Source organism: Lonchura striata, chromosome 18 (assembly GCF_050655825.1).
Source record: "Lonchura striata isolate lonStrDom1 chromosome 18, ASM5065582v1, whole genome shotgun sequence".
NCBI classification, from domain to species: domain Eukaryota; kingdom Metazoa; phylum Chordata; class Aves; order Passeriformes; family Estrildidae; genus Lonchura; species Lonchura striata.
In genome coordinates, this window is record NC_140720.1 from 6,169,191 (window position 1) to 6,197,111 (window position 27,921).

General features: G+C 44.2%; 1 protein-coding gene across 3 annotated transcripts in view; it reads left to right on the forward strand.

Annotated features, from left to right (window-relative positions):
* Positions 1-27,921, forward strand: part of MMD (monocyte to macrophage differentiation associated) — a 41,324-nt gene that overhangs the window by 1,000 nt on the left and 12,403 nt on the right. Inside the window, exon 1 of one of the 3 annotated variants that reach the window (XM_021555375.3) lies at positions 23,182-23,335. The exons of 1 other annotated variant lie outside the window; for it this stretch is intronic. In XM_021555375.3, coding sequence (XP_021411050.1) covers positions 23,307-23,335 — 29 coding nt within the window. In that variant the 5' untranslated portion in view covers positions 23,182-23,306. Of the gene's footprint in view, positions 1-23,181; positions 23,336-26,285; positions 26,306-27,921 lie in introns of those variants that run through there. One more of the 3 variants, XM_085556754.1, reaches the window with a different exon arrangement.

The following is a 27,921-nucleotide window of genomic DNA, read 5'->3' on the forward strand; positions in this document are numbered from 1 at the left end:
TCCTGCTATTCCCATAATTTCAGAGCTATAAGCTAAAAGTCTTTTTGGTTAACAAGTTTCTTCTGCATCTAGCTGGTTTTGTCCCTCTCAGTGCTCCATAGGATGTTTAACACAAGGTTATTGTGTCCCTCTAAATAGTGCTCAAGTTCCTATATGTGATATTATTTAAGTGGTGGATTTTAGCTGCTTATTAAGGGCAAGGTAGCACTGGACCCTGACTGTTGCAGGTGCCTGTCACATAAGCTATTTTACATCAAGTTAATGTGAAGTTCCCACAGAGTCCTACAGAAAGCTTTTGTAAACACAGTGAGATTTATTACCTGTGTCAGGTGTCACGGGTGACTCATTGGATGCAGTGGTCCCAATGTCTTCAGGACAGGCATTTTAAATCCTTCCAGAAATAAGCTGCAGCGAATTCAGACCACAGCTGAACAAAGCTGTTGGCTGGATTGTACTCCAGCTGGATAGGAACAGTCTGCCTGTGCTACATCCCCAGACATGCTGGTTTCTGAATCAGCCACAGAGCATCCTGGCTCTGGCAAAGAAATCTCTTTTATTTAACTCTTTTTTAAGAAAATGAGCCAGAATGGTTAGTGTTTTTTCTTTTGGTTTCTAAATCCTTGTGGGTGAACCCAGGTTCTGTTTTCAAGCTGTCCTCTGCACCCTGGGAGTCATGGATATGCCCAGGAGGAAAGCCTGAATTGGAAGGAAGGTTCCTGATGGGTGGGTTTAAGCTGGAGTAAAACCCTTCATGTGATGAAACTTAAATCAGAAGTTGGTGCCATGATCCTCTTCCATGTATCATGCTGAAATAACTGCATTGAATGTCTTCTTTTGGTTGTTTAGCACTGAAAAATTGCCATTAGTTGCAGCTGCTTTGGCAAAATGTGGCAGTGAGTGAGCTGCTCGTATGTTGTGGCTGCTGTCACCCATGCAGGGTGGGTTATCTCTCCTTGGGCTCTCCCATCTGCCTTCCCTTCAGCCTGTAAGCTCCTGAAGGCTTTTTGTGTGTTCATGTATCATTTAACATTCTAGGAGCCTTCTTGGTGATAAGGGATCCCTGGCGTTCAAGAACAGAAATAATAACCTTTGTTAAAAAGACCTTGGGGGAGGACTAAAAAGAGCTCAAAACTATTACAAAGAGCATGGCACAGCTCGTGGGACATGAAATGCCACAGTGCCAGCAAAGAAATTGTGGTTATTTGCTGAAGGTCATGCAAATAATGTAATGACACCATGTCTCCATTTCATTGTCGCTGTGTTTGTTTCTGTAGGTTTGCAAGGCTGTGTTAATAAATACTTTTAGATAGCTGAAATTCTCCAGATATGGAGTTTTGTGTGCATTAACCACAGATCCCTGGCTCCTTGAAGCTTGATGGCAAAGCTGCTGATTTTAGCAGGGTAAGTTTTCAGCCCTAAGCTTTAGGAAGTTGTGCCTGGGGAGGCTGCAGGCACAGAACCAGCTTCCATTGTTCTCTCATGAGGACATTTGTCAGTTGTGATAGCTGATGGACTCTGCTCCAAGATGTGGAGTTAAAAGCAGCAAATGATACTTTCCTTCTGATAGCAGAAAGGTAAACATAGGGTAAATCCCTTCCTGGGAAATGAAAAACTAAAATGAGTCAGGACTTTGTCTTCCCAATAGGAATAAAATGGCTTTCTTAGTTTTGTCTATACTAAACCAATATTGGAGTAATTTGTCTTACTAGGCCAATACTGGAATATTGTTTATACAAGACCAGGATTAGAGTATTATTAGTAGGAGAGAGTCCTTGAGTATGTAATGAGAATTCCAAGTAAACAAGTCCCTGTCAGTGAAATTACTGCTTTGGGGAGGTCTCTGCTGCCACGCTTTACTTAATGACTGTGTCAAGATTAATGCATGCAAATGGGCTTTTATCAGGCCAAGCTTGCCAGAAATCAGCCTTGAAGCTGTGTTCCTTCGAGTGCTTGCAGTCCTCTGCATCATTGTGAGGAAACAGGGACGAAGGCTCCCACAGCAGGGTTGCTGTTTGCATAAGTTGTGTGTAAAATGTGAATCCCTTGCTGGCATTCACACAGTACAAAACATCCTGAACCAGGCTTTGTTGCTTTCTATCCCAAACTGAGCCTTGCAGAGGAGCTCTGCAGAGACTGAGCTGTCACTTTGGGACACCTGCAGCACCTTCCAAGCCCTGTCCCACATGGGGAAGCACCAAGATATGACTGTGGGGATCCATGGGTTCAGGGAAAGAGCCCCTGAATCTGACTCTTCCATCCCTGCTGGGCTGAGGATGGGTTTGTGCCTTGCTTAATCCTGCCCGTGCCTATGGAGATGTGCTTTGCCCAGAGGATTAGACAGGATTTTAAGGCCAGGATATCCAGCAGAGAAATCCTGTCCTGCAGCAGGTGTCCTTTGCAAATGAGTGAGATGTGGGTAAAATTGTATTAATATTTATTCATAAGCAATATGAGTTGGAGAATGTTGGATGGACTGACAAATATGCTCTATGCCCAGTTCTGCCCTTGCCTTCTGGGACATCCCTGGGCAGTTCTTGTCCTCTCTGTGCTTTGCTCCATGTGTCCTGGCGAGTTTGCTCTTCTGCCCTCTGCACTGAGATTTCTCTCTTCTTAGTCATTTATGCAGTTCATAAGGAGATTATCATTACAAAACTGGCACACAGGGGCTGCACTTGAATTTCCCTCCATGGACTAACTCCAGTAGGATCCAAGAGAACAAAATAAAATACTCTCCCACAGTAATGCAGGTGGATCAGAGAGGTTGCTGAACAAGGCACATTAAATCTGGGCAAACCCTGGCACACCTTACAACACCTGCTTTGGTTGAGCTGTGGTCACCATGGCACACTGATATCTGTAGCTCTGTGATTTGAAGCAAACTCAGGGGCACTGGAAAGATTTAATGCTGTTCTGCAGGAAACAGGAATTCAGTCTGCACTGGCTCGCTTACAGTTGGCATAGTGTGCTTTTAAAGTCACAAATTACTGCTTCTGTAAAGCCTTTATTAAAGGGTTTTACAGAAACAACAGGAAAAAAAAGATTTCCAGAGTTCTCCAATACTAATTCAAGTCAAACATGTCATTAAATTCACTGAAAATTCATCTTTCATATGAGGTTGTTCCACTGTAAACATACTGCCTAAGCCTTCAGATTTCTTTTTAAAATCCCTAATAAGCCACTACATATGAGTCGAGGATTAGTCGAGACAGACTAACCCATATTTGGCAGGGAGAATTCCTTCCCATGCAGTGATTGTTTTGAATTTGAAAAGGGGTTAATCTCATCTTTTTTTTTTTTTTTTTTTTTTTTTTTTTTTTTTATCAGCACATTGTTTCATCCTCTGATTGTGCTGAGTGTAGAAGCAGAGTGATATGTCTAAGTCAAACCCCTTGGCTGTAACAAGAGCTTAAGAATAATTTTCACTGCCTAGAACTGCATAACCTTGAGTTGTCAGTCATTCAGCTTGGGTGATGTTGGTGCTTTGGTGGGAATGCCAGGAGGTAAGAATTGCTATTGGGACTTTAATTGGAAATACTGTTCTTCCAACCATGAGCCATTGATGCTTTGGGGAGCCCTACAGCCCATTTGTCACCTTTTAGAGGGATCAAACCTCATGATCCCAAGTCTCTTGAGCTACCTGTGTACCTTTTAAATGGTAAACCTGACCTGGGTGTCCTGGCCCTGGTGAGCAGCCCAAATGACTCTGTGGCTCTCCCAAGTGCTGGACTCCCTGTGCAGGATCTCTCCAGTCAGGTGGGCTCTGGGGGTTGAACTAGTGCACATGTCCTGCTGGGGTCCCTGGGGGGCTCCTGCATGAAATGACAGCTGGACCTCAGGAGGATGTGCATGTGAGAAGAGGGAGGCACCAGGCAGCACTGGCAGAACAAGAGGACACAGCCTCAAGCTATGTCAGGGAAGGTTTAGGTTGGATATTAGGGAAAAATTCTTCACTGAAAGAATAATAAAATACTGGAATTGTCTTCCTAGGGAGGTGGTGGAATCACCATCTCTGGATATGTTTAAAAAAAGACTGGACTTGTTGCTATGGTCTAGATGTGGTGTTAGGGCATGGGTTGGACTTGATGATCTTAGAGGCTTCTTCCAACCTCATTATTCTGGGATTCTGTGATTCTGGGATTCTGAGATTCTGGGATTCTGGGATTTTGTGATTCTGGGATTCTGTGGTTCTGTGATTCTGGGATTCTGGGATTCTGTAATTCTGGGGTTCTGTGATTCTGGGGTTCTGGGATTCTGGGATTCTGGGATTCTGTGTGCTGGAGCCTGCTGGTGGCTGCTGCCCCTGAAAAGCAGGTGGGCTCCTGGGGCAGCTCCCAGGGCTCTGAGGTGAAGGTCTGGCTCTTCATGCTAGAGTGGTGGAAAGCTAAATGAGTTGTTTACAAACAAATTGCTCTGACATCCGCAGCAGAAAGCTATCTGACTTAACTAGAGAAAAGCATAGAGTGATAAAAACCAGAAAAATCTGAACAGATGCCTTCTCAAGCTCCCATTCTGCTCCTGCTTTAGTTTCTTTACTTCTTCCTCCTCACATATGCTGGTTTCCTTGGAGACACTTTCCTTGGAGAAACTGCTTGGTTTCCGTATCTAACACTGACACTGTTTGACATTCATGTTTCAAAGAGGCATTTCCACCCTAATGTGACAAATCAGGGGCGGTTTTTGGAGGCAGGTCCTTGTCACAAGGCTTTCAAATCCAGAATCTGAGGGTTCAGCCCCGGCTGGGGATGGGTCAGTCTCTCCCAGATCTGCAGCAGATGCTCTGTGTGGGCAATGAAGCTGTGCCCTAGTTTCTCCATCTGTTAATGTCAGTAATAATTGTTACACAAGTGGGGTGTAGGGTTGATTTAATTAATATTTATGAAGGAACATGAGATCCTTTCACAGGTGGTGCTATGGAGAAATTGTTAATTATGAATGATTATATATTTGTGTCTCTTCCTGAATACCTAGAAGACTTGGACATATTGTTTAAGCACTCTCATCTTGCACTCCTTCAGTATTGAAGATGATTTGGCCTATGGTATAGCTCTTTATTACTCTAAAAATATACTGAATTTAACTGCTATTGACTTCAGTATGAGCAAGGAATATAGGCTTAGCATCCACCTTTATTTTTAATAATTATATTGCCTAATTAATATCCTTTTATCACTTCATTATGCAATATTTTTCACATGCTATTTTTATCTCTACCACTTCTTTCATGTAAAATAAATATACAAATTCAGGTCAGTTTGAGGGCTAAACCTTTCAAGAAAGAGGAAGGGAGGCAGGGATTGGGCATATCCACCTTTGCCTTCTTCAAATGACAAACCCCCTGAATTTCTGAGAGATTGATGTGAATTGTCTTAAGTTTATTGCTGGAAACCGGGCACACATAAAGGGAATATAATGAGCATAAAAGGTGGATTGAAAAAAACTGTGAGTGGCAGTAGATGATTTAATGTTTGTAGGTGCCTTGTCCATTTGGTACAGCCACTGCACCTCATACCCTCCTCAACAATAACCAAAAAAAGACAACACTTGATGGAGGCATATTAATAGTGCTTATTACAGGTGATTTCTTTCCCATTCTCTGGATCCCTCCTGTTTCAGGAGCATTTTAAACACAGATTTGACATAAGTCACACACTTGTTTCTTCAAAAAGAGGAGATCCACTGTTTTTTCTTCCAAAAGAAGAGCTGACAGCAGCAGCGTGGGCTTGCTGAAGGACAAACACTCCACCTGTCCTGAGCCTGAAGGACCTGTCCCTTAGTGAGACAGAATCCACCCAAATTTCAGCTGTGCCCCACGGGGAGCAGTGCAGGGCTGTGGTTGCTCTGCAGGGCTCACAGCAGCGCTTCCTTTAAATCATTTCTCATCAGCCACCAGCAGCTCTGCAATTTCCAGCCCTGCAGGCAAAGCAGGCAGGTCACCAGGGCAGGGGAGGGAGCCCAGGGACACTGGAGGGAAAGAAAAGCTTTTTACTGAGATGGGAATGGTATTTTATCACTTTTCAGGGCTTCAGTTTTAGACCAGGTTTACACTGGAACCAGAGTGGTTTAATAATGGGTGGGTGTTTTTATTGCTAGCAAAAACGCTGATGCTGACATGACTACACCAGCAAAAAGTAATTTGACAATAAGCCATATTTCCCTTGCTGAAGCAATGTGTACTAACTTGGCAGATAATCTTATTAATTAATTGAAGCTCTATTTGCAGTCGATGGAGAGAGACAGCTTGTTAGGGACATGCCATCCAGTCTTTTCTAGTGCAGACAAGACTCTGTAAAGCTGCATTTTTATTTATATACACATGCTGAATTGAAAATCGGGGCATCGCTTCTAAAGCCAAGTGTTCTATCCCTGGAGAAATGAATAGAAGTCAAATCTTTGGCATCAGGAGGCTCCCTGTTTGTTTTGGGAAGGAAAACTGGCAGGGATCCCAATGCTAACTCTGAACATCTGAGGAAAAGGCTGCTGGAAAGAATTATGTCGTGACGCAGACAGGGGAAAGCCAGGAAATTTGAAGCCAGGACAGAGACTCCTACCTTAACTCATTCTGGCATGGAAAAAGTCATGGTAAAGTATTAACACCACAGCTTTGGGATGTGTATTTACAAAATGTGCTAGTGTTTGAGATCCCTGGGAGCAGGGAGGTTTTCACCAATTCTTGGTGGTAGAGAGTAGAGAATTGCTGGGACAGGTGGGAATGTTAAGCCATGACTGAAGGAGGAGATAGGGATCCTCCTTGTCCCATCCGTGTGTTTTCGTAACTGCCTTGGCAGGGTTATTTGGCCTGGGAGGGGACATGCTGCTCCCCCATTATTACCTCAGGAGAGCTGAAGGGACAAAGGACCCTTTTTTGTTTCCCCTCCAGCCAGGCCATGAGATCCTGAGGCTTTCCTCTTGTGAATTTGTGCTCTCAGGGTTACAAAAGTCCAGCTGTTTGACAGGGTGACAGTCAAACTGCCATTAGGAGAGTGTAAGATATTATCATGGGCTGGTTAATGGGAAACTGTTTGGCAAATGGATTCATTGCTCTTCCCCTTTTGCAAACAGAAAATGCTTTGCCTTCTTCAGCTGCTGAAGGTGAACGTGTGCTTTTATTTTGTTGTCTGTTTTTGCTGTTTATGTGCAGTGAAAGAGAGGATGCCCCAACCTGGGGTAGAGCTCCCAGAGGAGAGGGCAGTCATGTTTGAGGCAAGAAGGCAAAGAAAAGTCCCACCACCAGCAGGGAGGTGGGTGAATGATGCTGTTAAAATTTCCCCAAAGGTGGCCAAAGCCTGGCCTGCAGGGCAGAGCTTCAAAGCATTGTCATGCTGTAGGGTTGCCTTTTCCTGGTTTGTTTAACAGCTGCTAGGGAGGAGATGACCATGGGTTTTTTCTGTGCCCTCTCTGCTGGGAAGAATTCAGGGTAATCTGCAGTCACAGATGTCACTGAGGCCGGATCATTTCCATTTTTTTTTTTTTTTGAGCAGAAGTCAAGGCATACTTATTGGATGAAATGGATGAAGGCAAAAGGCTAAAGCCCAGGCTGTTCTCTCATCACATGAGGGTGAAATACATCTGTTTCTACACATAGGAAAATATTGCCCTTACCTGGACTGGAGCAGGGCCAGCCTTTTGCTATGAATTCTCTCCAGGCAGGTGTGCAGCAGGGTACCCTTGGATCTCCAGGTACTTCCCATCCTGTGGGGATGGCTGGAAGTGGAAGCTGGGTCTCAGCAGCTCCTGTCCATCCTCAGAGGCCAGTTCCCCCAGGATGGGCACCAGGACCTGGCTGGATGGCAGGGATGCCTGTCTGGGACGTGTGCTACCAGTGTGTAACAGTGCTGTGAGCACGGGCAGCTCCTGTCGCTGCATCTGTCAGTGCAGAGCTCGAGAGCATCCTCTTGGGTCAGAAGCATTTTGCCACTCTTGTTTGATTGAAGTGCCAGCCTGTCAGATTAGCTCTGCTCCTACAGGGCACCAGCTTTTCTGTCTTAGCAGATAAAGCTCTGCTGGCCAGATCACGGCGTCCCAAACCCCCAGCACACCCTGCCAGAAGGCACCGAGGGCCCCGAGCAGCCCTGAGGTCAAAGGGGCACTTTGGGCTAAGAGCTCCCAGTGAGCCTGATCATGGCTTCAACCTGGGAGATGGGGACAGCAAATGCCCCAGATGACCAGAGCAGGGCAAGGCTGCAGAGAGATAATTGGGTTTGTAGGTGCAGCCCTGGCTGCTGGCACAGCACAGGCTGCTCCTGTGTGTGGTGCAGTCAGAAAACACTTCAGTGTTTGGATTTTAAAAACTGAAACCATCATAATGCATGTCTGCTAATAAAGGATAATATAGAATGCAATAATGTAGCAACCCCATTGGCTTCTCTGGCTGCTAGCTCCATGTTAGTGTATTATGCATGCACACAGCTCCACACGCTGAAACCTGTTGGTGCACATAATTGCAGATTCTTGCATAAAGACTGCAGGTGCTTCTATTTTAACCCTGTATTACAGTGTCTTAAATTCAATACAGAAGTCACCCCAGCTCAATTCTCATTCTTCACCTCATCTTGGGTCACCTTTTTTCTCCAAAAGCTCAAGGGACAGGGCAGGTTATTTGACATTGACATGCAACTGGTGTCCTAAGCATCAACTTTCCAAAACACACATTCTGGTATATAGGTGCAGCACGTGACGTGCACTTGGTGTCTCCCCACAAACCACTGGTCTTTCCATGCTCCAGATTTTGGATTTGCAGGGGCCAGGTTCTGTTGCTCAGGAGTGGGATGTGACCCTGGACAGGTCTGAAACCCATGTGCTGTGCTCTGTTCTCCCTGTCCCTGCTGCAGGCAGGAGGTTACTCAAGGTAATTCAACAGGATTTCAGTGGAAATACCTTGGGGTGGCACGGATGCAACTGCAATGCAGGAGAGGGGCCCAAATCTGCACGGGTACAACCCTGATTTCTATTTGCTGTCATGCTTCAGAGCCTCTGTCAAGCCACAGTTTGGCTGCTGGATTTCTCCTATTCCACCCTGCTTTCAGATCCAGCTGCTCTCTTACTGTTGGTTTTCACACTCATTTTGTCACTCTTTGTACAACATGACCACTAATTGGTGCAGCTAATTAACTGTTCAAAGACAGTGTCTTGGTCTTCAGATCCAACCCATGGATCTGAGCAAAGCTTTCCTGAGGGACAAAGGCAGCTGCAGCTCTGACCACCCCAAACTGTGTCATTAGAGCTGCACCTGGGAGATTCAGCTCCTCCCTTTGTTTTCCTTTTCAGGGCCTTAAGTAATGTTTTTTGCTTAGTCGGATGGCAGGATACCTTTTAGTGGACAGACGGCATTTTTGAAGTGAAGATGGGATGAATAAAATCAAATATTTGTTTCAATTTGAACAAAAGCAATTTGTCTAATCAGACTTGTCTTCCTCTGGCATCTATCCATGGAGATACAAACCACAAAGCAGCAAGCTGCAGCTCTGGATTTTACACCGGAGTGCCTCCCTAAGAGACTGAGTGTCCTGTTCAGTACAGATTTCACTGGGTTCCCAGGGCTTGCTTCCTTTATTTGAGGTTTGGTGCAACAGCAAAAAACTGCTGCTTTGTTTCTTTTGAAGGCTGTAGAACATTCTTTGAGTAACTGTGAATCTTCAGGACTGGGGTTCTGTGAAAGTGCCCCCACAGGACCTGCTGTGCAGAGGGGATGTGGAATAATCCAGGAGCTCTGGCTGCTCTGTGCCCAGCCAGGACCAGCTGCTGGCAACCAGGCCCTTGTTCTTGTCAGCCCAAGACCCCATTTCAGACAGACCTGTGCACAAAACATAAATCATCAGGTTTTTTCTTTCACTTCCTTTTGTATAATGACAGTCCTACTTTCCTTTGACAGTGCAGTAATTTAGAATTTGATGGTGGTTTAATGAAAATCCTGTTCTTCTCCCTGGAATTTGAAAATCGACATTACAAAGAAGTCCTTCCTTGACCTTTCCCTGTTGGCCACACCTGGAAATTAGAGTGTCTTCAATTTAATGAGCTCAGAGGATTGGGGAGTTGCAAGAAAAGAAAAATCAACTTCAAAAATATCTCACCTCCTCTTGTGAATATGTCAGGACATGTTTTTAGATGCAGAGCTCTTACCTGAACAGGCTTGTTCTCTCCTCATCCTGTGGCTTCTCCAGCTGAGCTGTTTCTTGGCTCCAGCCTGTGCTTTATGATGCAAGGCCATGTTGACTTTGCATGAGGTTTGTTGCAATGTATAGAGCAGATTTGTAAATCTCCCCAGCCTTTGCTCCTCTCTCTGTCACTTCTGCAATCCAGTCCAGCTGGCAAACCAGGGGTCACCAGCCTCTGTGTGGGGGTGTGTGTGTATAAATACATATAAGACTGTATATAATGCATAAGAATATATAATGATACAAGATGCAATACAAAAACATCTCTGCAAGGCTTCAGGAGCTGTGTCTAACCTGACAGGACCATCTTAGAAGTGAAGTGGAAGAAAACAAACTAAATAGAAATGGCTGGGGATGGAATGAGTTCAGGAAATGCTGGGTTTGGGGGTCTCCTCTATTTGACTCTGTGATGCCTTTCTTGGCCATGTGGATCTGAACTTTGCCCAGTCCAAGTTTGAAATTTGGCTGATGAGCACAGCAGCTGCAGTGCTTCTCCTGAATGGGACAGGACTTCTGCCTCAGAGCCAGAGTGATGCTGCTTTAGGAGTGGTTTGGGACTATGTACCCAAAGCTGCAGGAGTTTGCAAATGAAAATAAAATATTTGTCAGTGGTTGGTGAAACTCAGCTGTATTTTTTTTTTTTTTTTTTTTTTTTTTTAACCAAAAAGCTTCAAAACAGGCCAGGCATCTTGTTGCCTTTCAGAGTATTGAAAATTTTCCTTATTTTACCCTTTTTTTTGGGTGAGATGATTTCTTCCAGAACCAGTGTTATGGGGTCAATCAGATTTCAAGCCCAAGCTCATGGCTATGGAATTGCTCCTCTTTTACCAACCTGAGTGCCTGACTAGAAATTCAGTCTGCTTTCACAGCCCAAGGAGAGGGTTGGGTACCTCCAGAGGAAATTCAGCTCTTGGGTGTGTTTTGTTTCCCCTGAGGTAAGAAGACACGTAATTTGGGTTCAGTGAAAAAAACACAGGTTTGGTCTCTACTGTGCATTTTGGGTTTCTGGCCCTGGAGGTGGTGTAAGCACAGCTGTGGAAGATCCTCTACAGCTCCATGCCTTAGAACAAGTTTGCTGTGTGAAAAATTAAAATTTGTATAGGTTTGAAAGCTGTTTAAATAATAGTGGTTTTTTTTAGTATTACAACAGTGCTATCTTGCATACATATTTATTTGGTAGTAAGACCAAAAGCTTGGAAGAGAACTGTGTTTGCAAAGGGCTGTGATGGCAAAGGTTTCCTTCTCATGTCCGTGTGCAGCACAAAATGGAAGCAGCTATATAATGGAAAATATGTAGGAAAGGTAATTTATTCTATCAATGGCAAATACCCATACAAACCAGACTGGCTTGATATTTATATTTGCAGAGTTTATTAGCACAAAATAAAAAAATAAACCATAGTGAACATAAAATAAACCACACTGGCATGTGGGAAGGGTGCCACCAAAGCTGTCCTTGCTGCTGCTTCAGTGCATTTAGCCAACACTGGTGCTGAGCACTCCCAGAACAGCACTGAACATTTTGGCTTTGAGGTGAGTCAAGGAGGAAACTGCAGGGATTGTTGGTTGGGAAATCAGGGTACAATCTGGAGCAGCCATATGTAAACATTGACAGGGTTATGTGAAGGATGAATGTGCAAATACAAAATACCCTCAGGCCTTAGATCATGAGAGTCGTGCAGTGATGCTGCCCCAGGCCAGGACTGCTCTGCAGGGCAGGGCCTGCCATCAGCCAAGGGCTTCTTTGATTGTGGATGGCTTTTTCCTACACTGGTTTTAGCCAATTTTTAATAAAAAAAGAGATGAGCTTCACTGCCTCACCTGCAGGACAGCAGAAGACAGGGCTCGCTCCTTCAATGCTGCCTCAAGTCCCAGTGTAAGGAAAGTGCAATTTCCTTGCTCCCATAAGAAAAAGTTTGCTATAGCTGATGGTTACTCCCTGTGGCCTCTCTAGGGAGTTGGGTGGTATTTTTTTGGGTGGAATGGTTAGTGGAGACCAGCTTTGCCACTATAAAATGAGGAAAGCAGCTGTAGTTTTTGCAGTCAGGTAAATACTGAGCCTGAGCATGGTCATGCCTGAGTAAGGACCTGGTGTTGTGCTCACCTGGCTGTGGCACAGTACAGATTAGACATGCCCTGTCTCCCCAGGGATTTTACAGCTCTGGAGCTGAGGCACATTAATCATCCTGCCATCAAAACAAACCTTTCTCTGCCATCAAAACAAACCCTTCTCCTGCGCTGAGGACAAAGCTGCTGCTCAGAGCTGGACTCAGAGCTGGAATAACAGGGGCTGTGTGAGGTCAGGCTGGAGGTGAGCTGGCACAGCTCCCTGGGCAGGCATGCAGAGTGGCTGCCCACATTCCCTCAGGCTTAGCTCAGGCTGTGGCCCCTGCTAGCATGCCCATTTTTGACAACAAATACGAGCAGCTCTGTCCCATTCCCCTCCAAGCTGGGAACTGTGCAGAAATTTCCAGCTGGAGCAGACACATCTTCATGATGCTGTTCTCCAGCCCTCCTCCAGCAAACCCTTGCTGCAGTGGGTAAATTGTGGCCAAAGCAGAGACTCTGAGCTGCTTGGCTTGGGTTTTCACATTTGAGGCTAAAAAAGCAGGATTTGGGATGTAAAGCTGTGCAGCTAATCAGCTGGAATAAATGTCCAGAGAGCAGCCCTGGCTGCACTGGAGTCACAGCTCCCAAGAGAGGCTGAGGATCTGCCCTCCAAGCCAGTCAGAACTGCTGGGTCACTCCTGCCAGGCCATGTTCAGTCTTGAGGGCAGGACTGCTTTTGGAGGCAGCCACATTAATCACCTGCAGCAAAATTTAATGAACAGCCAATCTTTTTTGGCAGCTTTTTATTGCAGGGAGGGCAGAGGGTTTATGTGAACTGGATTTGTGAAGGCAGTTGTACAAATATTTGTTCTCTGCTCCTTAGCAGCAAAGGGATGAGTACAAACAACATACCTCATTTAAGGTCCCACTCACTTGTCACAAAAGAATTGATCCAATTTTGGTTGCGTTATGGGCCTCCAGCTTGGTCTGCATGTTGTGTAAGGTGTAGCTCAGCCCTGGAACAGAGGCAAAGTCATGCCAGAGCAATGCTGCAAGGATGGAAATGCTCCTGCACAGGGAAGAGCTGTGGCCTGGGAAGTGTAAAAAGAGCACCTTTGGGATCTCCAGTCAGTGGTACAATACCATCTATGCCTTAGGTAATCCCAAGCATCCATCTGCTCGCTGGGAAAGCAGGATCAAGCCATAGTTGTTTACTCAGTGAGGCAGTTCCCTCCTGCAGGCACTGCAGCAGGTGTCTTGTTTTTACTGTAGGGAAAGAAAATTCTAAAGACAAAAAAAATCACAGGAAAATTTTAGCATGTGGATTCAGTGCCCAGGTTAGATTAGGGCTGCTCTGTAAATGACTAAGGATCAGATCAGATTATCAAGACTGCAGTGTGTAAGGTCTCTCCCTCCCAGCTTGGATTAAATCCTATGCCACATATTGAAAAATGAAATATTGAGTAGCTACTCCCAAAGTGAACATAGTCCGTTCAGTTGTGTGATTTTTCCCAGAGGAAAAATACTGTTTCATCATGTCATTAAATGGTGTGCAATATTTAACAGAGACAGGCTAAGACAGACTTGACTTGAATTTTGGTTCTCCCTAATATTAAGGTCTTTGATTTTGCAACTTTAGTACTACTCTTTTATAAGTGAAGAGGTTTTGTGCTTAAAAGTGTTTAATTTTAAACCCCTCCTCATGCAGTGGAGAATAGGTCTCTGCTGTGACTACAGAAAAACTGTGAGAAAAAGAGCAGTTTGAACATACTACTTTGGATAATTGAAAAACCATTTAGCCTTCATTCCCTTTAGTGATCTCATACTGGACTTTTATCATCACTGTAATTTGATATTAATATTTTTAAATTAAAGTGCAAGAACATTTCTGGCAGTTGTTTTTGGTAGGTTCCCATTAATGTCTACTTAACTGGAGACAGAAAGAGTCAAGCACACATTTAATTATGGAGATGTCTCCATGACAGCATAAAATCTTAAATGAAAAAGAAACACTTTTAATATGAATAATCATCAGACTTAAAAATCTCAGTCATCTTTACATAGGAATATATTGATGACTAAAAGCAGCACTAATGTGTCATGCACTATCCAGCCTGGAGTTTAACAACCATTTATTTTAACCTTCCATGTTGCAGGAGTTGCAAGCGGGGGCACAGCCCATTGCTCAGTTTGTGTGGGATTAATGTCACCATCCAAAAGTTGAGCCTTTGCCTCCCTCAAAACTCAAGAACAAAAGAGAAGAGATTAAATCCTCTAGAGTATCTCCTCTGCTAAGGGGCATCTTTCCTCAAAGGAAGCATTCTCCTTTTTGTCTCTAAGGGCACTAAGGAGCTTTTAAATGGTTAATGCTAGTGCAAATGTACCCAGTAAGCTCTACTGACAAAACATGAGAATTTGGGCTTCCACTGAAAAACTGAAAATGCCTTTATAAATTTTGGATAGAGATTTATGTCCTTTTGACTAAACCTCCACAGAGGTTTTTCCACTGCCAGGTTGCTAATAGCTTTGGGGTTGTCTTCTTCTAGAATTTAAGTAAAATGCCATTACAGGACTCCTGTAAAGTTCCAAAGAGTGGGAGGCAGTTCAGAAGCCACCATTCCTATTTCTGTCAGAGGTGAGGCTGTTTGAAATGAGCCTTGGGCAGTCGGTAGGAGCAGGACAGGGCACAGCTGTAGATGCCACCAGGGTGGTTTGTTTGGGACACGAGCAGCCCTGTGCCCTCCCCAGCCCCACTCTCACACCAGGGCTGTATCTTGCCCTATAGTTTATAAAACTGAAGCCATTCAGAAAGGAGGAGAGTGCTGTGACCTCAGCCAGGAGGAACACCGAGCACAGGAATTGCTGGGCTTTGATCCCCTGCCAGCACCGCGGCCCCAGCGCTGGGGAAGCGGCTGAGGAAGCACAGTTGGAAAGCGTGGCCATCCTCCAAGGCTCTGAGTTCTGTTCCCAAAAATGTGGCCTTGCAATTTAGCACCCACAAGCACCAGATCAGAGGCTGTAACGCCCCGTGCAGCAGAACAAGGTTAGGACCTGGTGAGGATCCCCACTCCCCTCTGTGGGCAACCAGCAGCAGCTCAGATGTGACAGCCCCAGGGAAGGAACAGTTTCTGGAAAGACATCATCTGTGCCTACAAAAATCTCTATTTCAGCTCTTCATCAGGGGCATTGTCTGTTTATTTCTTGATTTTCTTCTCCTTATAAACATTGCTACTGAGCCTCAAGACCTAGGAATCTGGAGGACAGGAATCTGCTGTCTGAGGGATTTTAAAAACAAGTTGAGGGACTCCTGTGCCCCCTCTGTATTGTTGTTTACCCAATTGCTTTCCAAATGGCTCCTAAAAACTTCCCAAGTATCAAAGGTTTTTCCCCCTTCAGTCCTTCCAGCAATTATGTGAGGGGTCAGAGTCTCATTAGTGTGAGTCCAATCCCTCAGTAATATCACTGGAATGCTGTAGACTTTCATCCACCACAGCAGAAAGAAGTCAGGTCAGAGTCTGTCTGAAAACTCATCCCTTCCATCGAAGATAACACAATTTATAACTCGAACTCAAGGACAGACAGAACTAACTGGATGGTGGACGTAAGGCCTCACAAAGCTTGCCAGCAGCAGTAACACTTATTTTGCAATCACTGTTTGGAGCAGAGTAGATAAATTTGCACTGGAATTAAACTTCTTGATGTCTCTGTTTCTTGCAAGTCCGCTGACCTCTCAGCAACTTGGCTTGGCCATCAGCAACTAAATGATATATCCCAAGAGTTTCCTGCTGTTCAGAAGGGACATGCTGAAACTCCCTTTACTCTTTGTAACACGCCATAACCAAGAAACAGAACATTCTGACTTGTGTCCTTAAATAACAGAAGTTATTTCTGCAGAAACATGGCAGAAACAGTCTCTAAACTTACCAGGGGAATTGCAAGTTAGACAATCACTCAGAGCCTCTTGTCCCTGCCGGGCACTCTGCTCCCTGTTCCCAAGCATTATTCAGAGTGGGAGACACAGTAGGGACAGTGTGTCTGATGTTTGTTGGGCTATATTAAAGAGCAGTTTCAGTTTGCTTCTGAATGATATTTGTAAGCATTTGAAGCAATAGAAAAAAATTGACTCATATTTTATTAAATCTGTTTACAAAACCTAGAAGACCTAAGACAACACTGTGCATTGGAATACAGATGTTTTCTCCCTCTCCAAATGTATTTAGGAAACCTAAAATAAATAACATTAAGAGGCTGTCAGCTTGTTGGCAGGAAGGGCAGGGTGAGTTCACAGGCCCTGTGCAGCCCCTGCCAGCGAGGCTGAGATCCTGTGCAGGTGATGCTTCATGACCTGCACAGGGCAGCCAGGTACCTCTTCAGTTTCACTGACTTACACCCACCTTGATCTTTCTCTCCTTCTACATTTGTGTTTGGTTTTTGTTTGGTTTTTTTTTTGTTTTGTTTTTTTTTAAACTATTGAGAAAACTAAGTATCATTTTAAACTGAGAGACTATCCAACCAGAGTAAAATTTCAACCATTTAACAACTGACAAGAAATCAATCTGTTTTCTTCTGCTAAATATGTTTAAAATCTCTAAGCAGTCCAAAAGGGATGTAGGAATAATTTCCTCTGAGATGACAAATGACAGGCTAAATTCCACCCACTCTGTTCACTCTGGCCTGACCTGGGGCTGATAGGAAACAATGAGCGTCTTTCCGTTAACTTAAATGGATTTTGTGTCAGCCCCGTTAGGTAACAGCTTATTTCCCTTCATTGATTGTGATGTCAGAGAGGAATTAAGAGTGACTGGCATATTAAGACTGGATGGCAGACACATTCCCAGATCATTTTCCCCTCCTTTCTTCTCCCCGGTGATGGGGAGAAGAAAGAAGGGGAAAAGACTTTGTGTGTTGATGTTATAAACATCAGTTAAAGATGGTCCACTGTGGACTGGGATTCAAACATAGAACTGCTTTATTTTGGCTTTGGTACAAGGGTGAGGTTTTTTTCATTTACTTCTGAAAAGAGAAGAATTTGGGTATATATTAAAATATTGGGTCCAAAGAGAAATAATTTAGTTCTGCATGGGTAACACATTCCTAAAAAGATCTTCAAAAGCCTCCACTTTTGGGTGCTAAAATCCTACATCGGAGAAAAGGGGGAAATGGTCTTTATTTTCCCAAAAGGATGGCGTACAGCTAGGGCTTTTCTTTGCAGGCCACAATAACAAGACAACTGGAGGATGGGGTGAGAGACCTCATCTCTTAGGCTCTAATGACACTGAGAGGATATACTGTTATAATACAGTAGAGTAATTCTTTATTCTCTCTTGTAGACTTCCTACAACACAGATCCTCATGACCCTTATCCCTTTGATTTAAGAAACTGAACTGTGATTTTTCAGATGTTCTCCAGTCTGAAGCTGAAGGCAATGGCAGCTGCTTATCTCCTGAGTCAGGTTGTCCTGATTTGGCCTTTCATATAAAATTCTCTTTATGAGTGAATTTTACTTTTAATAACTCACTCTTTGCCTGTCAGCCAAAATTCCATACTGATTTCTGCTAGAGAAACTGATAGATGTTCCAAGGGTTGTGGGCCACCATCTTTTTTATGGTACAATTACAAACCCCTCACATTTTTTATTTCTAAAAACGCCTTGAAATCTGGCACCTTTATGACTAAAGCTTCCCAAAGGAAGCACTACAGAATCAATATCTGAAAGCAGGATGCTTCTGCATTTTTTGAAGTAAAAGTTCTCTGCAGTCATTAACAGACTTGATTCATCTGATGACTCAGAATTTGTGCAGCTGGTCCAAGGCCATTTCAGAAACTGAAAAGTGCTGCTTTTCTCTCCTCTAAAGAAGTGATCTTTTCTGAGTTACATGAAGCACCTCCTGCCCTCGTGTCAGCTCCTTCATTTAAGAAGAAGGTTATATTCAGAACATGCAACAGCAAGGAAATTGATTGAAAAGATTAATTAATATAAAATTTGACCTTCATCTGTTTTTTCCAATAAGCATTTTGAAATCTTTGAAATGTCCTTTTGTTTACTGGAAATGCAATACATGGCAGGACTATTACAATACACAGGCCAAAGAGAAGAACAGACTGTGAAGACAGAACAAATAGAACAGACTGTGAAATAAATGTTTCTCCATTATTCTACTGTAATTAAACTTCATTAGTCACATAGATAATCATATTATAATTTCATGTTTGTCTCATATTTTCAGGAACTTCATGCTTATTGATTTGAAGTTCCTGAATCAGATACATTCTCTTCACATTTTGCTTCAAGTTTTTTAAACAGTCAGAGCTTACATTTTCTATGATGCATTTAGATTTTATTTTCATTATAAAATTCCAGTCTCACGCCAGATTTTAAATGTTAATAATTTGCCATTGCTTTTTAAGAGGTTCAATGGCTCCATTCACTGATGATTTAAATAGTCAATTTTCAATCATCACTCTCTTTTGAGAGTTTATAGCTGTGCTATTCCTTTCCCATTAATTGCTGTCATAGTAAAGATTCCTATCGACTGGAAGTACTTCAATTGTATTCCCCATGGTAACTGTTTATTATCCTCACAAAATCTTGTGGGTTTGTGGGACATAAAAAATACACTTTCCTCAGAAATAGTGACAAACGAGAAACCTTCAGCAGAATTTGACATTTCACTATCCAGACTAATGTAATATAATACAAGGCCCATCCCTCTAAAATCCCTTGTTTCACTTGCAGGAAGTCTTTCTACGATGTGAGTAGCACTGCTGTAATCCCATTTCAGCTTTAGTGCTGGCAGCAAGAGCTGGGACATCAGGTAAATGTTTACATTTCAACATTTCCTGCTGTAATTGGCTGTCTATGCCAAGGAACAAGCCCTTCTTCGATACCTGTGTCACCCTGGAAAAGTTGTCCAGGCCAGAACTAATTCCATTAGTGTTTGGAAAGCTATTTATAAGCCTGCCTTCAGTGGGCTGACCTTATTAATTAGATTGGGGGAAGGCTGAGGGAGGGAGAGACGTTCATTGCACAAGACCATAGACATGCATTTCTAGAAGCGATGCCTCTCCTTCACTGTGCTCAAAAAGAGTGTCAAAGCAGATATCTGGGTCAGCTTGTAGCAAGGAAAATAAAAAGCCATATCCATGCTGTCTGCAGGACACAAAGCATAAACTTTTCCCAGGTTAGTTCTGCTGCCACATGTCCTTGAACATGCTAACAAAGCCCAAACCCTGTTTCTCTAAATTCAAGAAAAGGAAAGAGCTTTACCACTAAAGCTTCTAAATCAAACCTTAATGAAACCACCACCTTCCTCCATTATCATGCACACTCCTAAGACAGGAAGGCTAAATCCTCATATTCTGTTTGTTATGAAGTCAAAAGAAAGCAGAAGGGTACTTTTCTCCCCCTTATTTACCCCAAATGCTTGATTTACTCTCCAGTGCAGAGTGGGAGTGGAGTTTCACCTGCCAAGCCCATTTCCTGTGCCTCACTAGGGCTGTGCTGCTCTGCTCCCTCCCCAGCACATTTAATTGGCTCCTGAGCCAGGGTGTCCTGCTCTCCTGCCTCTGAAGCCAGTCCATCGCCACTGCCAGCTCCAAAAAGAGTGTAGCTGGGAGCATGAGACGTGTCTTGTCACTAATACATCCATTTTGGCAACTGAGGAACTGCTGCTCTGTTATCTGTTTAACAAATCAGGGGACTGGTTATTGTGCAGGCTTGTAATAAGAACTCATCAAGCGGCCAAAAGAAACTCAGCTTTTGTGCAGGATGTTTACTTTTATCAATATAACCTCCTGACAGAATCTCATTCACCTCTGGCATCCCAGTGGCAATTACATTTTTCATCTTGGGTGGGGAAAAGGAAGCTTTCAGAGCCTGCCTGTTCATTTGATGGATTTGTACAACCCGGGACAATTTTGCAATGCAGAGAAAACTACAAACCCTACTTCTGTATCCTTCTTTGCATAATCCTATAAAGATAGTTAATGTCTCTCTCATAATTCAGTATGTCTTTATGTGACAGTTTAATGCTCATCAATAGTCCAGGAGTACAAACTCTTCCACTCCTAGACAAGCAGACAGTGCTTGTGAAGGGCGGGCAGGAGATTGTACATGGGTATAATTTGACCTAAAAATAATAAGGGCAAACCACACAGCTCATGTACTCCTGAGTGTCAAGAATTGTAATTAGTAACAGATTTGCTGTGCAAAACCTATGAGGTACCAAATGGGTGTCTGTTGGGTATCAGACTGGGATTGCCTGGTTCATTTTGGACACTCATTTTACAGATATCTTACAGAACTACAGGCTCTTTGTCCCATTAAAAAAATAATAGGTTAAATGTCTTATTAATCAGCCCTTGGCTGTTCATCTTCAGCATGATCCTCCTTCCAGTGACACTACATGACTGGGCCCCACAGAAAGGATGCATTCAGTAAGAAGTTTTTCATCCTTCTTGTAACCCTGACTCATTTATTAAAATGCATTTCTGGCTGAGTGCACAATGACATATTTCTAGTCTTAAGAATGTTTTTAATCAAAACTACTTAAGGTATTTGAAGGTTCTGTTTTCTCTTATTTTGTAAATAAGAGTAACCAAACTAACAAGGTTTTTGCTTCCTTAATCTTGTATGCTGAATGCTAATTTTTAGGATTTAGACTTAATGGTTCCCTGGTCCATAATAAGGGGTTTCTTTTATTGCCATGTTTTTAGGGCATTCTGAATCATTTGATCATCAAAAACAATTACAGAGATGAGTTCTGAGTCACTGGTATCAAAAATATGTTATTGGTCAGGACTGCTCTAACAATACCTGTCCTGAGTAATTTAGTGTTCTCCTTAATAGCCACTGACTTCTAGTGAAAAAAATCTTCCAGTTTCATCGCCACTGTCATGATGATTGGAGCATCCTTAACCTGGTTCCACTCAGTCAAGCTTCATGATATGAATGTTCTTATTTTTATTCAAAGTAAACAAGTCTGAACAGAAATTTTTTTTTACTGTATCTTGAATTTGTGTATCTTTGATGCTCTAGCAACAGGATGGTTTGAGATCTGTGTCCACAGAACAAAGGTGGAAAAACAGGCTTTGAAAACTGTGAGGAGAAAAACTCTGTGACACATTTGCAGGTAGAGTCTAGGATCAAATGTCCAAGGCAGCAGGGAAGGAAATGAAAATGACAGTGGCTTGGGAGAAGGCAGAAGAAAAAGTCAAAGAGGAGCAGAGGGAATGAGAGGAGATGGAGACAAGATAACACCTCTGTGTGTACCTCATTTTACAGGAGTCAGCCCAATTTTTTGCCAGAACCACAAAGCAGCCAGCCTTCCAGTCATGGTGTACAAATCACATGTTCCAGAACATTTCTACAACATGAAAGTGCAAATTACTGGGCAATTGCAGAGGAATGCAAGGATGGGTGTGTGGTACTGAGCAGGAAGGCAGCTGCATCACCACAAGCCCTACCTCAGTATAAAGGCAGGATATTGGGATACTGCTGGCACTTCAGCTGCTGAAATGCAGCTGTGTGCAGGTCTGGGCTCTTCAGCAGCGTCCTCAAACTTTGCTCCTTTTGGATTAACAGATAACATAGGCAATAGGAAACTTTATTACCAGTGATACTGCTAAATTGGATGACAGATTATACCAACATATTAACAGTGACAGCTCACTGAGATGAATGGGAGTATTTCTCAGGGAACTTGGCTCTGCATTTCAGGAGTTCTCCTTTCCAGCATCAAGCTCTGCCCTCCTTTTTCAAAAAAGCTGAGCAGCTGTTTGCAGAAGTCTTCTGGCCCAGCCTCACCTGTCCTACCAGCAACCAAGTCCTTGTTGGAGAACAAAATCTGCAATTTGTATTGGAAGAGCTTATTCTGTACTGGAACTACAGAAGCTGAGGGACAAGTCTTGCCACAGCAGTATACAAAACTGTTTCCACCTCATCCTTTGCTCACTGCTGGCACCAGGGAACAGCTGGGGAAGGGGACAGAGAGCCATCAACAGTCAGACTGAGCCTGACATGCAGCCAGGCTGTGACGCTCACACTTCCCTGTGCTGGAGGTGGTTACCTGGCAGAGGAGACATGCTTAGCTTGGGAGATGACTTACAAATCATGGCACAGCTGCCAGCAGATCCTGTCTGCCTCAGTCCTACCACGAAAGATGTTGACACCAAACCCGTGATTTGCCTTGGTGTGCCTCTACTGATCGCTTTTGTTGAGGGCTGGAACTGTTCAAAATCCCACTGTAAACAAGATATTAGATTAGAAGAATAGCGTAAATAGAATTATAATAATAATAATATTGATATTCTCCTAATTCATGCCCTGATTTGTACTGCACAAGGCAACACCACGTTCACCTTACAGAAATATGCTTGACATGGTGCCTTCACTTAGGGAAATAACCCTTGCTTGGTAAAAATAGGTTTGAGCAGGTAAGATTAGAGCACAGAGATGGGGACCCCGCCAGGCAGTTTATCTCCGCCAAGCAGCCTGGCCGCTGTAATCTCGATTTGGAGCGGAGGAACTGATCCCATGCGCAGGTTTATGTGACAGCAAAGCCACGGCGCTTTGCTGTGCGCTCCCGTGCCACGCCGGGATGGAGCCCATGGCCGGGTGGGTGAATTCACCCGGGTCAGTCTGTGCCGAATCCTCGCAGAAAGGCTCCTACAGCTCCCAGACTGGGAAGAGGAAGCGTGTTGCCGTCTCCTCTCCGATGAACGAGCTGAGACAATGGCGATTAAACCGCAGTCCCCAACAGCTCCCCCGGTGCTGCTCCATCCCCGGCGGGGCCGCGCGATGAGCTGCGGCCGGCCCCGGGCACCGCCGGCCCCGGCACCGCTGCCCGCTGCCCCGCTCCCGGCCCGGCCCGCACGGCGGGGCCGGCTCCTCCCGCGCCCGGCCGCGGTGGGCGGGCCGGGGCGGACGCTGCGCGGGGCCGGGGCCGGTTAAAGCGGCCGCCGCCCGCCCGGCCCCGCGCTCAGCCCGCCCGGCGCCCGCCGTCCTGCGCGCCGCGGCCGGCGCTCGCCAATGCGGGCCCGGAGCCCGGCCCGAGCCGCCCCCGGCGCCGCCCGCAGCCCCCCGGCCCGACCCCCGCCCCGGACCCATGCGGCGGCTCCGGGAGCGGTTCCGGAGGTGAGCTCGCCGCGACCCCCGGCGGGGATGGGGTCCCCGTTCGTGCCCCGGCCGCTCCCCGCGGGACGGGACTGCCGGGCGGGGTGAGGGGGGTGGGGGAGCCGAGGTTTTCTCGCCGGTGCCGGGCGGGCAGCGGGATCGCGAGGGGCGGGGGCGAGGAGGGTCTTTTGTTCGTGTGTTCGGTGGTTCCTCGCCGCCGGTAAATGGGTGAAGGTTCGCGCATCCGGCCCCGTGTCTCCGCCGCGCATCCCGCGGGGCCCGACCTGTGGCTCCCGGGCCGGGCTGGGTCGGCGCCCGCCGGCTCCTGTGGCCCCGCGGGGCCGTGGAGCCCCTGTTCTGCTGCCTCCGAGGGCGCTTGGAGTATCACGGAATCACAGGGTGCTCCGGTTGGGAGCGCCTTAAAGCTCACCTCATCCCGCCCTCTGCCACGGGAAGGGATGCCTTGCGCTAGACCAGGTTCTCCAAGCCCTGTCCAGCCTGGCCTTGGACACTTCCAGGGATGGGGCAGCTGCAGCTTCTCTGACAGGGCCTCAGCACCCTCACAGGGAAGAATTTATTCCCAGCGTCCAGTCTAAATCTATGCTTTTTCAGGTTAAATATCCACCCTCATTCAGCTTTAAGATGCTGCTCATGTTCACGGGGAGGCTGATTGGGTAACTGCAATCGTGGTTCTTGGATAAGCATCTGTGGCTTTGATTCTTCATTGCCCAGAGTCCAGGTGCCAGGCCAGTAACTGTTGATGGACAGCCCGTCTCCTGGCTGAGGCCAAGTTTCACTGTGGCTTCCCTGACCAGGTACCTGCCGTAGGGCTGCCCTGCTCTCCTTTCACCAACTTGCTCAAGAAACTGAAACCTAAGCATTAAAAGGGAAATAAAACTGAAAGAGAAAAATATGAATGTGTTTGGACATGGGTTTCTGTGCTAGCCCACACCTCGGCTGGCTGGTCCCTTCCCCTGAGGTCAGATGTGCTGCAGCACCTGGGGTGACTTGTGATTGCTGCCCACTCTTTGCTTGAATTGCTGCCTTTCATACTTGCCAGAAGGCTGGGGAGGTCAGTGGGATGCACAGACGCTTTTTTCCATGACACAGTCTATGTATGATAGCAGAGTTGTTTGTGGATTCTCAGAGTATTGCAGGTTTCCTTTTATCTTCAGTATCGTGCTGTAAGTACATGAACCTTCACACAGCGTGGGATTTCACTGATATTTCCAAACAAGGGAGCTGCTTCTGCACTGATCTTAATTCTTTCTGTGCCTCTTATGTTGAGTGATAGTAAAGATTATGTGAACAGTTACAAACGACAGCTAGATACTGTCAAATCCAGGAAGGAAGGTGCCTAGTGTGGAGGAAGATGGATCTACTTTTAACTGAATGAATTTGGTCAAAGCCAAATTTGGTGAAAGCAAGCAAGCTTTTAATAAATCCTTTATTTTCACTTCAAAATCTAATCTGAATGGTCATCAGATCTGTTTTGACCTGCTTGTGTTTTTTTTTTTTGTTTTGTTTTCCTCTTGAAAACAAAGAGCCTAGATGACATCCTAGATACTGAAGCATATATTTAGATAATGAAGCAGTTTTTAACCCCATTTGATGGATGCTACTGCCGGTTTTGTGGAGTTACGCCCACATTGTTGCAGTTTCTCATATGCTGTTATTTGTGGTTTATTAGGTCTAAATGGCTTCTCCTGCTGCTGGAAAGCACAAAGAAAGGCACAAAAAGAATGTGCTTTTAAGCTGGTAAAAGGAAGTATGAGGTCTTTTGAGCTGAATAAAGGAAATATACTTCCTGAAAAGACTAAAAAAATACACATCTTTGTGGCCATTATCCGTGCTTTCTGATTTTACTAACATTTTGCTTCATGCTTAAAACAATAATTCATTCAGCAGATGGGAATCATCAATAAGATTTTATTTCCCTTCTGCAGTCTGGGGTCTAAGCTTGTTGTGATGCCAGACAAATGCCATACAGATATGTGCAATGGATTTAGGGTTTTGTAATTTATTTTTCTAAGCTGGCTTTGCATGCAAAGACAAAGCATTAAGAACCCTCGGACTTCCCTTCTGCTTTGTGTCCCAAATACTATTTTCTCTTAATTCTGGAATCTCTGGGAAACATACAGCATCTGTTCCTTGGAAATTAATAGGAGCGTGAGATTAGGGTCTGTCACAAAGGATGGATCAGTTTGTATGTTTAGAATTTAAAATATTTAAAGTATTTCAAGATCAAAGATGAAGTAGTGTGAAGGGAGGGGTATGAGTTTCCTCCTTGTTTTAAATTGCTGTATGTCTCTCTCAGTACCTTTTTTCTTGTTATATTGGGACCATGTTCATCAAATATGTTTGTTTGCTGTGAAATCCTGAGTCTTGAACTTCCTTGGCCTTGAGCAGGTTCTGAGCATTGAGAATTTAATTGTGAAAAGGAACTCAGCTCAGTTCAGTGCTAAAGCATTCTGCTCTCCTGGCTGGCTGCAGGCAGGGCTCAGTCTCTTAATTTCAGAAATTTCCTATTCTGATATTGAAGGCATTAATATTTTATCTTGGATTGTCAGTATCTTAATTGGAGGCCTATTTGTGCATCCTTGTGAGATGTGTTGCATATCCTCTGATTAAATGATTCTGGTTTCACCAGATTTGCTGTTAAAGAATACATTAGAGATTTGCTAGAGAATCAAAAAGGCTTCAATTAAAGACATTTCCTGTAAACTGTGATCCAGTTGAGTGAGACTTTATCAGACTGTCCTGCATTTGGTAATAACCTTAATGGTTGTGTTATAAAGAACCCTTGTTTAGCAGTACATGAATGGTCTTTACTGTGCTTCCACTCCTAGGAAGGTGAGATTATAATTCCCACAATTATCTTTTCCAGAAGAGACAAACATGACCTGTAGATAGGAGGAAGAACAATGTCCCTGTGTTGCTGTATTCACAAGGCAGGAAACAAGAAGCATCCATTGTTGGTGGTGGCATGGGGTTTGTTTGCTTATTTATTTATCTTTCAGAAAGAGCAGAGCTGTTTTTCCTCTAGAATGTGAGTAAGTTTGCAACCACATTCTTCTGCCTTTGTGTTGCAATATCATTTATGTCTCTAACTGCAGGAGTATGTGACTGACTTCAACAGTGTTTGTCAAAATAATTTTCCTGGTTTTGATGAGCACATCAGGAATATCACAGAACAGCTGTTTTCAAAATTCACATAAGTTTAAGACATTAAGCCTAAACTGTCAAGCTGAAAATGAAATGAACTGGTGAGAAGCACTGGCTGGCATTATTGCCCTTCCAGCCACATTGTTAATGATCCTCCCTCTGAAGTTGTTTCTGATAACGTTTATAAATAGTTAATTATCAAAAGGCAGAGAGGAATAACTGGAAGTTTGCTTTACTAAGACTTGCCTGTGAGTGACCTGAGCAGATGCTTTCCAGCATTTGGCATCAGGGTCTGCAGCCTGTTGGAGGCTCCCTCTCAGAAGGGAGAGGTGCAGGTCTGTCAGATGTGCAGCGAAGTTGGTGCTGGGACATCGGGAGACCCATTTCTGCAAGGCAGAGGTAAAACTGAACACTTCCCCTCCTGCCAAACACACAGGTGGTGTTGGTATTGTTGGCATGAACACTGAGGTGAAGGGGATAGGTGAGATGTTGCTAATGCTGGAGTTCTGCTGAAGTTCTGGTGCAGAATATTTGCATCATTCCTGTGCTGCCGTGAACAAAACAGGGAAAAAACAAAGATCTGTGTGTGGGTAACAGAGCAAGGATAGACTTGTTACTGTCTCAGTGTTCTGTTCTATGGCTAATAAATGTCTTAGTGACAGTAAGAGGTCCTAATTTCTAAAGTGTTTGTTCATAATTCTAAAATCCAACATTACCCACCCTTAGATCCAATGTGTTTGCTTTAGAAAGATGCAGTGTATTTCCTACTGAAAAAAAGGAAAAAAAAAAATAGTAGACTATTGTTGGATAATAGAAGATCCCATTAGGAGACATCAATTATTTATAGATTTTTATATGGTAATAGTATCTTATATAGAAATTTGGAACAGCAGGAATTACAAAGCTACTACAGAATATAAGATTATTCCTTTTGGTTCTTCAGGTTTGATTTTGCCTTTTTTTATTTTTATTATTTTTTACTACTTGTGAGACTTCCAAGGTACCATCACAGAGAAATGTAGTAATATTCTAGATGTGATAAGTCAAAAGTTTCCCATGACTTTGAATTTATGGAGTTGGACAAGGGCAGTCCAAGCCTGGCCACTCACTGAGCCAACAGATGCTTTTATTTTTAAACATTTTCCTGACTTGGAAGCAGAACTGAGCAAACTGAATGTTCCATCTTTAGAGGATACAGAGATGGTGTTCAGTAGCTGTTGAAGACATACAGGCACTGGGGAAAAAGTGATTTTCCAAATATTCTGCAAGCTTTTGTGATCAGTGTCATTGTCTTCTTGGAGAGGAGAGTAAGGTGCCATTTCTCACTGACAAAAGAATTGCCATTTTTAATCATATATTAATTCCTGCAGGGTTATTTGCTAACAGCCATTTATGTGCTGTCTGAATTAAATTCATACTTTTCTTAGTCTCTGTATTAGTAC